Here is a 15167-nt window from a genome sequence, read left to right on the forward strand (position 1 = left end):
TATATATATATATATATATATATATATATATATATATATATATATATATATATATGTAAATAAATATATATATATGAAGGCACAGCATACAATACATTTTAACACTTGCTTTGGGTCTGAAAGAATTACTGCTGACAAAGTCATTACCCATACACGTACAGGCTGTTATATTGGATGCATCCCACAAAGGAAGAGAGTGCCACCTGTAAAGCCAAGTCACTTACACTATTGCTCACAGCACGGCTTTGCGGTCACTTTACACACAAGCAGCCTGGTTAATCATGGTGGTAACAGTCCGGCGACATCATGTAATCACGGGTGAACAAATACGGTTTGCAGCATGCATATCTCACTTTGCAAGCAGGTACATGCGCATGAAGAGGTATTCCACCTTTACTAATCAAGCACGATGCAACAGCCAGTGTGGAGGTTACCTGTGGAAACAACAACAATAACAAGCAAAAAAAAATAAAAAATCAAAAACCGTTGTGGATTCGTTTATAACTTTGATTGGAGACAAACGCCCCACAGTTTTTTTTAAGGTCAGGAAATGATGATTTCAGTTTATTACATTGTGAACAAGAATGTTGTAAATTATACTATTTACAAATCACAAGCAACACCGCTTTGGAATTTGCGGAAGAAGGGGATGTCAAGCAAAACCTCTTTGGAATTTGTGGCACAAGGGGGTGACAAGCAAAACTGCTTTGGAATTTGCAGAAGAAGGGGATGTCAAGCAAAACCGCTTTGGAATTTGTGGCAGAAGGGGATGTCAAGCAAAATTCCTATGGAATTTGTGGCACAAGGAGATGTCAAGCAAAACCGCTTTGGAATTTGTGGCACAAGGGGATGTCAAGCAAAATTGCTATGGAATTTGTGCAAGAAGGGGATGTCAAGCAAAACCGCTTTGGAATTTGCGCAAGAAGGGGATGTCAAGCAAAATTGCTATGGAATTTGTGGCACAACGGGATGACAAGCAAAATCGCTTTGGAATTTGCGGAAGAAGGGGATGTCAAGCAAAACCGCTTTGGAATTTGTGGCACAAGGAGATGTCAAGCAAAATTGCTATGCAATTTGCACAAGAAGGGGATGTCAAGCAAAACCGCTTTGGAATTTGCGCAAGAAGGGGATGTCAAGCAAAACCTCTTTGGAATATGTGGCACAAGGAGATGTCAAGCAAAACCGCTTTGAAATTTGCGCAAGAAGGGGATGTCAAGCAAAACCTCTTTGGAATATGTGGCACAAGGAGATGTCAAGCAAAACCGCTTTGAAATTTGCGCAAGAAGGGGATGTCAAGCAAAACCGCTTTGGAATTTGCGCAAGAAGGGGATGTCAAGCAAAATTGCTATGGAATTTGTGTCACAAGGGGATGACAAGCAAAATCGCTTTGGAATTTGCGCAAGAAGGGGATGTCAAGCAAAATTGCTTTGGAGTTTGCACAAGAAGGGGATGTCAAGGAAAACCGCTTTGGAATTTGTGGAAGAAGGGGATATCAAGCAAAATTGCTATGGAATATGTGGCACAAGGGGATGACAAGCAAAATCGCTTTGGAATTTGCACAAGAAGGGGATGTCAAGCAAAACCGCTTTGGAATTTGTGGAAGAAGGGGATGTCAAGCAAAACCGCTTTGGAATTTGTGCAAGAAGGGGATGTCAAGCAAAACCACTTTGGAATTTGTGGAAGAAGGGGATGTCAAGCAAAACCGCTTTGGAATTTGCGCAAGAAGGGGATGTCAAGCAAAACCGCTTTGGAATTTGCGCAAGAAAGGGATGTCAATCAAAACCGCTTTGGAATTTGTGGAAGAAGGGGATGTCAAGAAAAACCGCTTTGGAATTTGCGGAAGAAGGGGATGTCAAGCAAAATTGCTATGGAATTTGTGGCACAAGGGGATGTCAAGCAAAATCGCTTTGGACTTTGCGCAAGAAGGGGATGTCAAGCAAAATTGCTATGGAATTTGTGGCACAAGGGGATGTCAAGCAAAACCGCTTTGGAATTTGTGGAAGAAGGGGATGTCAAGCAAAACCGCTTTGGAATTTGCGCAAGAAGGGGATGTCAAGCAAAACCGCTTTGGAATTTGCGCAAGAAGGGGATGACAAGCAAAACCACTTTGGGATTTGTGGAAGAAGGGGATGTCAAGCAAAATTGCTATGGAATTTGTGGCACAAGGGGGTGACAAGCAAAATCGCTTTGGAATTTGCGCAAGAAGGGGATGTCAAGCAAAACCGCTTTGGAATTTGTGGAAGAAGGGGATGTCACGCAAAACCTCTTTCGAATTCGTGGAAGAAGGGGATGTCAAGCAAAATTGCTATGGAATTTGTGGCACAAGGGGATGACAAGCAAAATTGCTTTGGAATTTGCACAAGAAGGGGATGTCAAGCAAAACCGCTTTGGAATTTGTGGAAGAAGGGGATGTCAAGCAAAATTGCTATAGAATATGTGGCACAAGGGGACGACAAGCAAAATTGCTATGGAATATGTGGCACAAGGGGATGACAAGCAAAATCGCTTTGGAATTTGCGGAAGAAGGGGATGTCAAGCAAAACCGCTTTGGAATTTGCGCAAGAAGGGGATGTCAAGCAAAACCGCTTTGGAATTTGTGGAAGAAGGGGATGTCAAGCAAAACCGCTTTGGAATTTGCGCAAGAAGGGGATGTCAAGCAAAACCGCTTTGGAATTTGTGGAAGAAGGGGATGTAAAGCAAAACCGCTTTGGAATTTGCGCAAGAAGGGGATGTCAAGCAAAACCGCTTTAGAATTTGCGCAAGAAGGGGATGTCAAGAAAAACCGCTTTGGAATTTGTGGAAGAAGGGGATGTAAAGCAAAACCGCTTTGGAATTTGCGCAAGAAGGGGATGTCAAGCAAAACTGCTTTGGAATTTGTGGAAGAAGGGGATGTAAAGCAAAACCGCTTTGGAATTTGCGCAAGAAGGGGATGTCAAGCAAAACCGCTTTAGAATTTGTGCAAGAAGGGAATGTCAAGCAAAACCGCTTTGGAATTTGCGCAAGAAGGGGATGTCAAGCAAAACCGCTTTGGAATTTGCGGAAGAAGGGGATGTCAAGCAAAATTGCTATGGAATTTGTGGCACAAGGGGATGTCAAGCAAAATCGCTTTGGAATTTGCAGAAGAAGGGGATGTCAAGCAAAACCGCTTTGGAATTTGCGCAAGAAGGGGATGTCAAGCAAAACCGCTTTGGAATTTGCGCAAGAAAGGGATGTCAATCAAAACCGCTTTGGAATTTGTGGAAGAAGGGGATGTCAAGAAAAACCGCTTTGGAATTTGCGCAAGAAAGGGATGTCAATCAAAACCGCTTTGGAATTTGTGGAAGAAGGGGATGTCAAGAAAAACCGCTTTGGAATTTGCGGAAGAAGGGGATGTCAAGCAAAATTGCTATGGAATTTGTGGCACAAGGGGATGTCAAGCAAAATCGCTTTGGAATTTGCGCAAGAAGGGGATGTCAAGCAAAATTGCTATGGTATTTGTGGCACAAGGGGATGTCAAGCAAAACCGCTTTGGAATTTGTGGAAGAAGGGGATGTCAAGCAAAACCGCTTTGGAATTTGCGCAAGAAGGGGATGTCAAGCAAAACCGCTTTGGAATTTGCGCAAGAAGGGGATGACAAGCAAAACCACTTTGGGATTTGTGGAAGAAGGGGATGTCAAGCAAAATTGCTATGGAATTTGTGGCACAAGGGGGTGACAAGCAAAATCGCTTTGGAATTTGCGCAAGAAGGGGATGTCAAGCAAAACCGCTTTGGAATTTGTGGAAGAAGGGGATGTCACGCAAAACCTCTTTCGAATTCGTGGAAGAAGGGGATGTCAAGCAAAATTGCTATGGAATTTGTGGCACAAGGGGATGACAAGCAAAATTGCTTTGGAATTTGCACAAGAAGGGGATGTCAAGCAAAACCGCTTTGGAATTTGTGGAAGAAGGGGATGTCAAGCAAAATTGCTATAGAATATGTGGCACAAGGGGACGACAAGCAAAATTGCTATGGAATATGTGGCACAAGGGGATGACAAGCAAAATCGCTTTGGAATTTGCGGAAGAAGGGGATGTCAAGCAAAACCGCTTTGGAATTTGCGCAAGAAGGGGATGTCAAGCAAAACCGCTTTGGAATTTGTGGAAGAAGGGGATGTCAAGCAAAACCGCTTTGGAATTTGCGCAAGAAGGGGATGTCAAGCAAAACCGCTTTGGAATTTGTGGAAGAAGGGGATGTAAAGCAAAACCGCTTTGGAATTTGCGCAAGAAGGGGATGTCAAGCAAAACCGCTTTAGAATTTGCGCAAGAAGGGGATGTCAAGAAAAACCGCTTTGGAATTTGTGGAAGAAGGGGATGTAAAGCAAAACCGCTTTGGAATTTGCGCAAGAAGGGGCTGTCAAGCAAAACTGCTTTGGAATTTGTGGAAGAAGGGGATGTAAAGCAAAACCGCTTTGGAATTTGCGCAAGAAGGGGATGTCAAGCAAAACCGCTTTAGAATTTGTGCAAGAAGGGAATGTCAAGCAAAACCGCTTTGGAATTTGCGCAAGAAGGGGATGTCAAGCAAAACCGCTTTGGAATTTGCGGAAGAAGGGGATGTCAAGCAAAATTGCTATGGAATTTGTGGCACAAGGGGATGTCAAGCAAAATCGCTTTGGAATTTGCAGAAGAAGGGGATGTCAAGCAAAACCGCTTTGGAATTTGCGCAAGAAGGGGATGTCAAGCAAAACCGCTTTGGAATTTGCGCAAGAAAGGGATGTCAATCAAAACCGCTTTGGAATTTGTGGAAGAAGGGGATGTCAAGAAAAACCGCTTTGGAATTTGCGCAAGAAAGGGATGTCAATCAAAACCGCTTTGGAATTTGTGGAAGAAGGGGATGTCAAGAAAAACCGCTTTGGAATTTGCGGAAGAAGGGGATGTCAAGCAAAATTGCTATGGAATTTGTGGCACAAGGGGATGTCAAGCAAAATCGCTTTGGAATTTGCGCAAGAAGGGGATGTCAAGCAAAATTGCTATGGAATTTGTGGCACAAGGGGATGTCAAGCAAAACCGCTTTGGAATTTGTGGAAGAAGGGGATGTCAAGCAAAACCGCTTTGGAATTTGCGCAAGAAGGGGATGTCAAGCAAAACCGCTTTGGAATTTGCGCAAGAAGGGGATGACAAGCAAAACCACTTTGGGATTTGTGGAAGAAGGGGATGTCAAGCAAAATTGCTATGGAATTTGTGGCACAAGGGGGTGACAAGCAAAATCGCTTTGGAATTTGCGCAAGAAGGGGATGTCAAGCAAAACCGCTTTGGAATTTGTGGAAGAAGGGGATGTCACGCAAAACCTCTTTCGAATTCGTGGAAGAAGGGGATGTCAAGCAAAATTGCTATGGAATTTGTGGCACAAGGGGATGACAAGCAAAATTGCTTTGGAATTTGCACAAGAAGGGGATGTCAAGCAAAACCGCTTTGGAATTTGTGGAAGAAGGGGATGTCAAGCAAAATTGCTATAGAATATGTGGCACAAGGGGACGACAAGCAAAATTGCTATGGAATATGTGGCACAAGGGGATGACAAGCAAAATCGCTTTGGAATTTGCGGAAGAAGGGGATGTCAAGCAAAACCGCTTTGGAATTTGCGCAAGAAGGGGATGTCAAGCAAAACCGCTTTGGAATTTGTGGAAGAAGGGGATGTCAAGCAAAACCGCTTTGGAATTTGCGCAAGAAGGGGATGTCAAGCAAAACCGCTTTGGAATTTGTGGAAGAAGGGGATGTAAAGCAAAACCGCTTTGGAATTTGCGCAAGAAGGGGATGTCAAGCAAAACCGCTTTGGAATTTGTGGAAGAAGGGGATGTCAAGCAAAACCGCTTTGGAATTTGCGCAAGAAGGGGATGTCAAGCAAAACCGCTTTGGAATTTGTGGAAGAAGGGGATGTAAAGCAAAACCGCTTTGGAATTTGCGCAAGAAGGGGATGTCAAGCAAAACCGCTTTAGAATTTGCGCAAGAAGGGGATGTCAAGAAAAACCGCTTTGGAATTTGTGGAAGAAGGGGATGTAAAGCAAAACCGCTTTGGAATTTGCGCAAGAAGGGGATGTCAAGCAAAACTGCTTTGGAATTTGTGGAAGAAGGGGATGTAAAGCAAAACCGCTTTGGAATTTGCGCAAGAAGGGGATGTCAAGCAAAACCGCTTTAGAATTTGTGCAAGAAGGGAATGTCAAGCAAAACCGCTTTGGAATTTGCGCAAGAAGGGGATGTCAAGCAAAACCGCTTTGGAATTTGCGGAAGAAGGGGATATCAAGCAAAATTGCTATGGAATTTGTGGCACAAGGGGATGTCAAGCAAAACCGCTTTGGAATTTGTGGAAGAAGGGGATGTCAAGCAAAACCGCTTTGGAATTTGTGGAAGAAGGGGATGTCAAGCAAAACCGCTTTGGAATTTGTGGAAGAAGGGGATGTCAAGCAAAACCGCTTTGGAGTTTGCGCAAGAAGGGGATGTCAAGCAAAATTGCTATGGAATTTGTGGCACAAGGGGATGTCAAGCAAAACCGCTTTGGAATTTGCAGAAGAAGGGGATGTCAAGCAAAACCGCTTTGGAATTTGCAGAAGAAGGGGATGTCAAGCAAAACCGCTTTGGAATTTGCGGAAGTCAAGCAAAACCGCTTTGGAATTTGCAGAAGAAGGGGATGTCAAGCAAAACCGCTTTGGAATTTGCGCAAGAAGGGGATGTCAAGCAAAATTGCTATGGAATTTGTGGCACAAGGGGATGTCAAGCAAAACCGCTTTGGAATTTGCAGAAGAAGGGGATGTCAAGCAAAACCGCATTGGAATTTGCAGAAGAAGGGGATGTCAAGCAAAACAGCTTTGGAATTTGCAGAAGAAGGGGATGTCAAGCAAAACCGCTTTGGAATTTGCAGAAGAAGGGGATGTCAAGCAAAACCGCTTTGGAATTTGTGGAAGAAGGGGATGTCAAGCAAAACCTCTTTGGAATTTGTGGCACAAAGGGATGTCAAGGAAAACCACTTTGGAATTTGCGGCAGAAGGGGATGTCAAGCAAAACCTCTTTGGAATTTGTGGCACAAAGGGATGTCAAGGAAAACCACTTTGGAATTTGCGGAAGAAGGGGATGTCAAGGAAAACCACTTTGGAATTTGCGGCAGAAGGGGATGTCAAGCAAAACCTCTTTGGAATTTGTGGCACAAAGGGATGTCAAGGAAAACCACTTTGGAATTTGCGGAAGAAGGGGATGTCAAGCAAAACCGCTTTGGAATTTGTGGCACAAGGGGATGACAAGCAAAATCGCTTGGTAATTTGTGGCAGAAGGGGATGTCAAGCAAAACCAGTTCAGCATTTGTGGCACAAGTGGATGTCATTTGAATCGATGTATTTCCGTTTCATAAACTTACCAGGTTAAACAAACTTTAGGATAAATCTCTGAACGTGTGGCCAAGTAAGCTACGTATGATCGGATCATGAACCTTGTTCTATGCGGAAAGTCGGTTTCGGTAAAACAGTTTCTATGATTGCGGTTAAAATCCCAGTTGGGTCGCCACTCCGACATGGAAAGTGACGGCAGGAATTTGTAATTTGTTCAGGGTGCCGGCGATAGCTCGCCAACTCTTAGCGAAGGACACTGTGGGATCTTTAACATCCAGCAACTAATGTCGGCAGATGGGACTCCCAGTTTCATGTCAATCAAAGGGACGGTGCACACAATGACGAATCACCCTCCCTGTGAAACACCTCCCTGGGATGACAGTTTATAGCTCGGTCAGGATTCATACCTAGGCTAGACAGGTTGGAGGCGAGTGTGCGTACCTTTAGGCCACCCTGTGGGGGAATTAACCCGCCTCCCCTCCATCTCCCATACATTACCTTTCACTACCCTCAAGCCCAGGCCTCATCATTTGTAGGAAGGATTTTAGATTTAAACTCTGCTTAAACCAACCACCACCACACACCATCTGGACGAAAGATCCTTACCTCCATCACATATACTCCCTGTTGCGCACAGAACAGCACAACGCCATACTAAAAATCATGCCGAAAATCTGCAGCACAGGTGGGTGAGGAGGGGTGGATCAGGAAGGGGAGGAATGAATTACACAAAGGGCATCATTTCAATATCTTCAATGAACATCCTCAAACCACAAACATTTTGTTTTGTTACAGCTTGAATTTAAAATGGATTAAACTGAGAATTATTTGTCACTGATCTACACATAATATCCCATAATGTTAAAGTGGAATAATTTTTTTTGGGAATTTCTTTAACCAAATAACTTTCCCAGCATCACGGCCTTTTTCATATCCCAAGCCCCTTGAATGCCCCCTTGTGCGAAAAGACACTGGGACATCAAAACGCAAAAGGGCAAAGCTCTCTTGCACAAAGGTTGGGGTAGTGTATACGGTTTCCTTGGTGATGTCCGAAACATACATTTCTGGGAATGGCGGCTGACATCTGGAAAAGACCATTGTCTGCCCAATAGGCTGGGGGACTGTTTTGTTATGGAGAGTCTCGTAACTCTGGTCACTGCTGTAAATTAGGAGGCAGAGGTAAATAAATATGAGGTTTGCACAAACGCCACTACTCCGTCACTGGTCACGAAAGGGAAGCAAAGTGATCCTAATTACATGAGTCAACTAGAACTTCGTCACACACCCAACCTGGCCACCAAGTTTCACTCAAATCCATCCACACCTTTTTTTGAGCTAACAGACAAACAGCAGACAGACAAACAGGGGTGAAAACGTAACCTCCATTCACCTTCGGTGACAAAGGTAACTAGTTTATGGTTGAGCCTTGGTCGAGTGTCAGGTGTGCCGATACCGTCTTTATTTATTAGACTTCATATGGATGTAAATGAACACTCGTTTTACTCTGCACATGTTGCACATCACGTGCAGCGAATTTCACCTCCCCGTGCCTTGTATTTGTTATTTAAAAGAAACGCTTCTGTACACCGCCCTTGAGGATCGGTTTAGAAGCCACCGTCTACAATTCCAATAGAAGAGACATAATTACTCTTTTATGGAAAATGTTTTCGAGTTTGTTTTATCCTCAAAAATAGACGGTAGTGAACACACATTCGTGTCAAAAGATTGGCCTTTAAAAGCTACCCTTATGAAGGGGGACAGACAAACACACAAACTGACATTGGGCTTCATATGGTAGATTGTTGTTATTATTATTATTATTACAGTATCATGAATCATCATCATCATGACACAGGTGATGTCATAAACAGGTAAGAGCAGGTGGCAGCAGTGGTTCGTGAGTGCAGTGGAAGTAGCGGAAATGTTCTCACCATTACCACTCCCATGCTGATGCCAATGAAGGCGATGATGTAGACCTTCGTCGTAAAAATTTCCTTAATCTCCTTCTTGCAGTCCTGCAGAATTATAACGTGGGTTAATGGCAACATGGCTTTGCACCCTCTACCAATCCCTACCACCGCCCCCCCTCCCCCTCACGAGCACAAGTTAGACAAATCATGCCATCTACACTATACGAGAGCCGTTTGTCTGTTTGTGTGTGTGTCGCCATTTTTCTCACAGATGACTGAATGGATCCTTGTAGCCAGGTACTCCTGTTAGTAAATAAATAAGCCACTTAATGTTAAAACCAATAAGAAAATGTCAACGTGTTCTCACAACCTTATTCTTTGCCTTGGATGTACAAATATCCTCTGTGGAATAGATGCTGCTCGAGGTGCTCGAGGTCTTGCTCAAGCCACAGCAGTCAAACTAGAGAGAAAACAAACCCAGCGGTTCATCATGATGCGACATTCAGATAATCACAACGTCACACTCTTAATATGAGCACAACTGGCATTTTGTGTATCGTATTCAATTATATAGGTATATGTAGTCATACAACTTGACATATCAATGTATTTATCATATATGTCGTCCAACGGCTTTTAATAGAACGAGCACGTGTCATTTCAGGGTGCAGGCGGGAGACTTGATTTGGATGTCAGGACACAGTTACCTGCTCTTTAAACTCCTCCCACTCACATGCTCAGAGATGCAGTGCCCCTGATGGTCAGGCAACACAATCTTGCTCACCAGCAGAGCTATCATACCTGGGCTTTGATGGATGTCACCTTTTCTAGTCTGAACGCGATTCGGCCCTACCTTGGTGAGCAAACGTCATCTCTTGACATCTCTGAATCCTATTTGTGATCTTTTCTATTTTCAATAACAATCCTCTCGGACAGTCAACCTGTTCTCTTTTTTACACGTGTCCTGTGTTTCAGATTTACCTGTCTGTACTCATGTCCATTGTTTACTTATTACCTCCGCAACGGAAGGTGAACGGAGGTTATATTTTCACCCATGTTTGTCTGTCTGTCTGTGAACGTTAACGGCATACCTCAAAAAGCTGCGGACCGATTCAGACAAAATTAGGTGGACATGTTGGGTGCGTGACAAGGACTACTTGTTTCGATCTTGGTGAAGATCCGGGTCCAGATTTGGATACTGGAATCTTTAAAGTGATTCTTCACCATCGAGTGATGGCCGATGGGGCCAAAAAAGATACATAACACGATATCTCAAAAAGTTATGGACGAATTTGGACAAAACTTGGTGGACGAGTTGGTTCAGTGACAAGGACTAAATGATTCGAGTTGGTTCAGGTATGCATGTAGATCTGGCCTATCAATGGGATTTCCTTGCTGTCTTCAGGCCTCTGTCGTTCAGCTCTTCCAAGAGCCTCAATGTCTGCACAAAAAGAACTTCCATCTCACGAGCATGTCGATGAAGAATGTCTATTTAAATTATGCTCCTTACGTATCAAAGAGCTAACATTTTGAGTGCAGGTATCCAAGCCAAATGCATTCTGCCAGGCGAGCTCACGTGATCATTGATCTCGAATGTTGCCTCGGCTTAAACTGTCGTGGTCTACGATAGCTACTGTAGATCCTCACAGACAGTGATGATTCAAACCGCAGTGACGTCAAACTTAGGGAAGTCAAACTTTACTTTACTTGATTGAACCGATGAACCGCTTTACTTGAGTCAAACTTTACTTGATCTTTACTGCTCTCCCCTCTGGGCTGGTGCTCCTGCCTCACACCTAGCTCAGCTTCACGCTGTTCAAACCAAAGCTTTCAGAATCATTGGAATCTCCCGCGATGACGCTATCTCCGAGGGCCTTTCACTTACTCACCGCAGGCAGGTTGGTGGTCTTTCCGTCTTCTACCGACTCCTCTCCGGCCTTGCTCCCCCAGCTCTCTGTACTCTGTCCCCCAGATATTCCTACAGGTCGCACAAGATCTGCCTGCAACCCTCTTATGGCTAAACTGCCAAAATCATGGCTCTGCTCACCTTCACTCTTTCATTCCCCTTTTATCCGCCTCTGGAACAAACTCCCTCGCTCTCTTAAATCCCACTCCTCCCTCCAGGTCTTTCAAACGGCTGTTCACCACCATCTCTTATCTTCCCCCATCCAAAACCTTGATGTTTTCTACCCCCGTTAATTCACCCCAGATTCACTTTTTTGAAATACCAACTTCTTTCCTGGAAGTCCTTGCAGTGTTCATATGTTTTATACTTCTCCCACCTCCCCCCCCCCTTCCCTCGCCTCCTCCCCCCAAGCCCTCTCCCTCCCACAGATCTCCCGATGTCCCTACTCTCAAATGTTGTGTTTGTGCTTCCCCTTCTCTCCCATCTTGTCTACCACTCCCCTTATTATATATTTTACGTGTCTGTTTGATTTTTTGTGTGATAAATGTTAGCTCTTCCACGAGCCTCGATCCTGTATACAAAAAAAATAAAATAATAATAATCTCTTTTGTCTCCATTGAGAGAATGAAGCCGTTATTTGGAAGGTGAGACTCACGGCCTTGTGGAATGTGACGATGGGAGCTTTGTTCGCAGGAGTTGAATTTCTCTTGTAATCGTCATACAAGCGAGTGTAAAACTTTGTTATGTCTTCTGGAATCTGGTGGAGGTTAAACACAAAATCAATGCAATAATAGAAGATATTGACATCAATTCTTTCAAACAACCTCCCTGAGTCTGACTCGTGTTTCTCTCCATTCTTACAAGATGGAGACCCACCAAGATAAACACAGTTCCACCATTATCTAAGTGAAGATCTCTAAAGATGGACTTTTTATGGCAACACTAGGGAAGCACAACCTCAACCCATGTTGCCCAAACTTACAAAGAAAATCCCAAACTCTTTTGGTCACATGTCCTTTCAGTAAGATGATGGTGCGAGTCGTCGCTTTTGACGAATCTCTTCCCTTCGTTGACGTGCTCACTAAGCATTGTGCATTGTGTGATGGCTGTATAGGTAAAAATGGGTGGTGAGCAGGTGTGCAGGTGCCAATGAAGGTAAGAATCTGCACAGAGAAGTGAATAAAGTGATGGAGGTGTGTGCTATCCCTCTCCCACTCTCGATTCCTGTGAGCATCGTTGGCTGCAGGTGCAGTAAATGCAACATGAAGTCTGATGCACATAGGTGCAGCAGACTGACCAGGTCATCGGTATGACGTCTGCCCTTGATGCCCAAAGTGGACACAGATGTCTGCAGATGCTGTGCGGTGATGCCTAAATTGGTGCCACCACTGACTTCCATGGGCATATTTATCCACGATGTAGCGCTGCCAAGGCTGATCTGCAGGTGCGGATTTGGAACCTGAGTGTCATTCTCATAGCCTTAGACTAAAGAGGCTTCCCTACAAGGCAGTGGGGACCCGTTACCCTGGACAAGGGGTCCACACCAGGTGCTATCAGCTGGAGCCAGCTGAGTCAGGGACTCGCGTATGGCAGGGACATCACTCCCTGATGTAGCTGAAAAACAGCTATCCTGCTACCCATCTTTCAGTTTAATTATATATAAAAAGGTAATTATATATAAAAAGGTAATTATATATTCTTGGGAAGTGGCTGCATGACTTTGCTTTAGTACTTTGCGAAAGGTTACAATGGGGGCTGAGTGATTAAACATACTAGAACATTTTGTCAATGTAGCTCATTGGATGTTTCACTGAGTTATGGTTGCACTCACAACCACCGCCACAACCATAACCACCATAACCACCACCACCACCACCACCACCACCACCACTACTACCACAACACAACTACCACCACCACCACCACAACACAACCATCACCACCACTACTACCACTACCACTACCACTACCACCACCACCACCACCACTACCACCACCACTACCACCACCACACCACAAGCACTAGCACCACCACTACCACCACCACAACACAACTACCATCACCACCACAACACAACCACAACCACCACTACCACTACTACAACCACTACCGCCACTACTACAACCACTACTACAACCACTACTACAACCACTACCACCACCACTACTACTACCACCACAGCCACAACCACCACTACCACCGCCACCACTACCACCATCACCACTACCACAACCACCACCACAACACAACTACCACTAACTACTACTACCACTTTAATGGCTTTAACCCCTCCTTCTTGGGAAATGGCTGCATGCCTTTTCCTCTGCACATCTGCACACCTACTCTGCACACCTACTAACACCAGGATCCTCTCTGCACTCTACCTCTCCCAGTTTGCTCTACATTCACCTCCTTGCACTTGTTGTCTGTCCACATCTCATCCTAGAAAAGCCTTCTTAACCACATTGCCCTTCTTTCTGAGAACATGTCCTAACCAACACAGACGTTCCTCCCGTGTCTTTTAGCATCCCTTACACCTGCCAACCTAATCTCCCCATTCCTCTACCTTTCCCTTCCCTCTCAACAGCTGCATCTCCGTGCTCTGCAGCATTCTCTTATCTTCCTTTCTCAATATGTAAGCACATCTCCTCCATACAGAAAACTGGTCTTATTACTGTTTTGCAAATCCTCAACCTCAATCTACAGTAAGTGGCATATTTCAATCATAGACTACCTATAGAAACCGTTACATCTTACACTTACACTTACACCCCACTCTCGACTCTCACTCTCTTTTTGATAATTCTTCAATTCTCTGTCTTACATTCTACCACTCTCCTCAAACCACAATCTATCTCCTCCCAAGTAAAGCCAAGGTACTTGAATTTTCCTACAAATCACCAAATTAACCTTAAAATAACACTTCAAAATAAAGAACAATCATTCACTCATTCATTCAGCAGCAAATAGCTGTAGCCCTGCTGTGCTGCTGATGCAGTGCCCCCTGAAGGGTAGGGTAGCGATTTCAAATTTGACCAGGATACCGGAGATAATTCGCCTACTCTGTGTCAAAACACAATGTGGGATCTGCAACGTTCACCAGCAACCAAGATGGCAGATTGGTCCCAAACTTAACGTCCCATCTGACAAAAGTCGTACTCGTTGAAGACACACCCCGATTATGAAACACCAGAGACAGTTTATAGTTGGACTGAGAATCAAACCCAGACTAAACAGGTGCATACGCTACCTCCGAGCTATCGTCCAACCGTGAACCTCAAATACATCATATGGACAACAGGTCACTTACCTGATCTTTGTTCATGAAGCCCCAAATTCCAGCTGCTATCTCGGCAGCAAAGACAACCAGAAGGCAGATGAAAAACTACAAAGAGAAAAGCATTGTATTGCAGACAAAGTGATTTTAAGAATGATGATCTACAAAAATCAACAATTACAGTTCATAGAACACCTTATGCCACACAGTCGTAAGGAAAAGGACATGGGTGGTGTCTGCGAGCAGCAAATGTGATTGGTCGATATGATGTAAAATGCCGCAATACTTTGTCCAAGTACTGCCAAACAGGTTTTTGAAAGTGGCAATAAGTGTTCAAGTATATAATTCAATGGAAATAAAATAAAGATTCTAAAGGTTTTGGAAGAAAAAAAATTCGGAAGTTTACCGCCGTTGATGCAGCGTCTTTTACACGACCTTATTTAACACGTTACATTAGTTCTTTGTGCCTGTTGTTTGTGTCCTTCATGACATCATTAAAACAGTACGTTTCCTGTTTGGAATGATTTTCAATTTTGTATCGCTGTGGAGCGATAGATTGGAGGCGCAAGATTGGAGGTCACGTCTTTTCGAAGCTGTCCATGCGCTCACGCTTTCGAAGTTAAGTAATTTTTCACAATTGTGTTTTTGTTGAAACTGTATCGATCATTCGGTGTGTGTACCTGTAGTGTGTCTTTAGTAAGATTCTCCATGTTAATTTTTCATACATGTCGGCAAAATCGTC

General features: G+C 44.1%; 1 protein-coding gene across 2 annotated transcripts in view; it reads right to left on the bottom strand.

Annotated features, from left to right (window-relative positions):
- Positions 1-296: 296 nt before the first annotated feature.
- LOC137432245 (CD9 antigen) overlaps positions 297-15167 on the bottom strand; it is a 65957-nt gene continuing 51086 nt past the window's right edge. For both annotated transcript variants that reach the window (XM_068124001.2, XM_068124002.2), the window contains exons 4-9: positions 14459-14533; positions 11803-11904; positions 9612-9701; positions 9263-9346; positions 7938-8005; positions 297-434 (exon numbers count right to left, since the gene is read on the bottom strand). In XM_068124001.2, coding sequence (XP_067980102.2) covers positions 7943-8005; positions 9263-9346; positions 9612-9701; positions 11803-11904; positions 14459-14533 — 414 coding nt within the window. In that variant the 3' untranslated portion in view covers positions 297-434; positions 7938-7942. The remainder of the gene's footprint in view (positions 435-7937; positions 8006-9262; positions 9347-9611; positions 9702-11802; positions 11905-14458; positions 14534-15167) is intronic.

The sequence above is a fragment of the Myxine glutinosa genome, chromosome 8 (genome assembly GCF_964187855.1).
Source record: "Myxine glutinosa chromosome 8, kmMyxGlut1.1, whole genome shotgun sequence".
In the NCBI taxonomy this organism is placed as follows: domain Eukaryota; kingdom Metazoa; phylum Chordata; class Myxini; order Myxiniformes; family Myxinidae; genus Myxine; species Myxine glutinosa.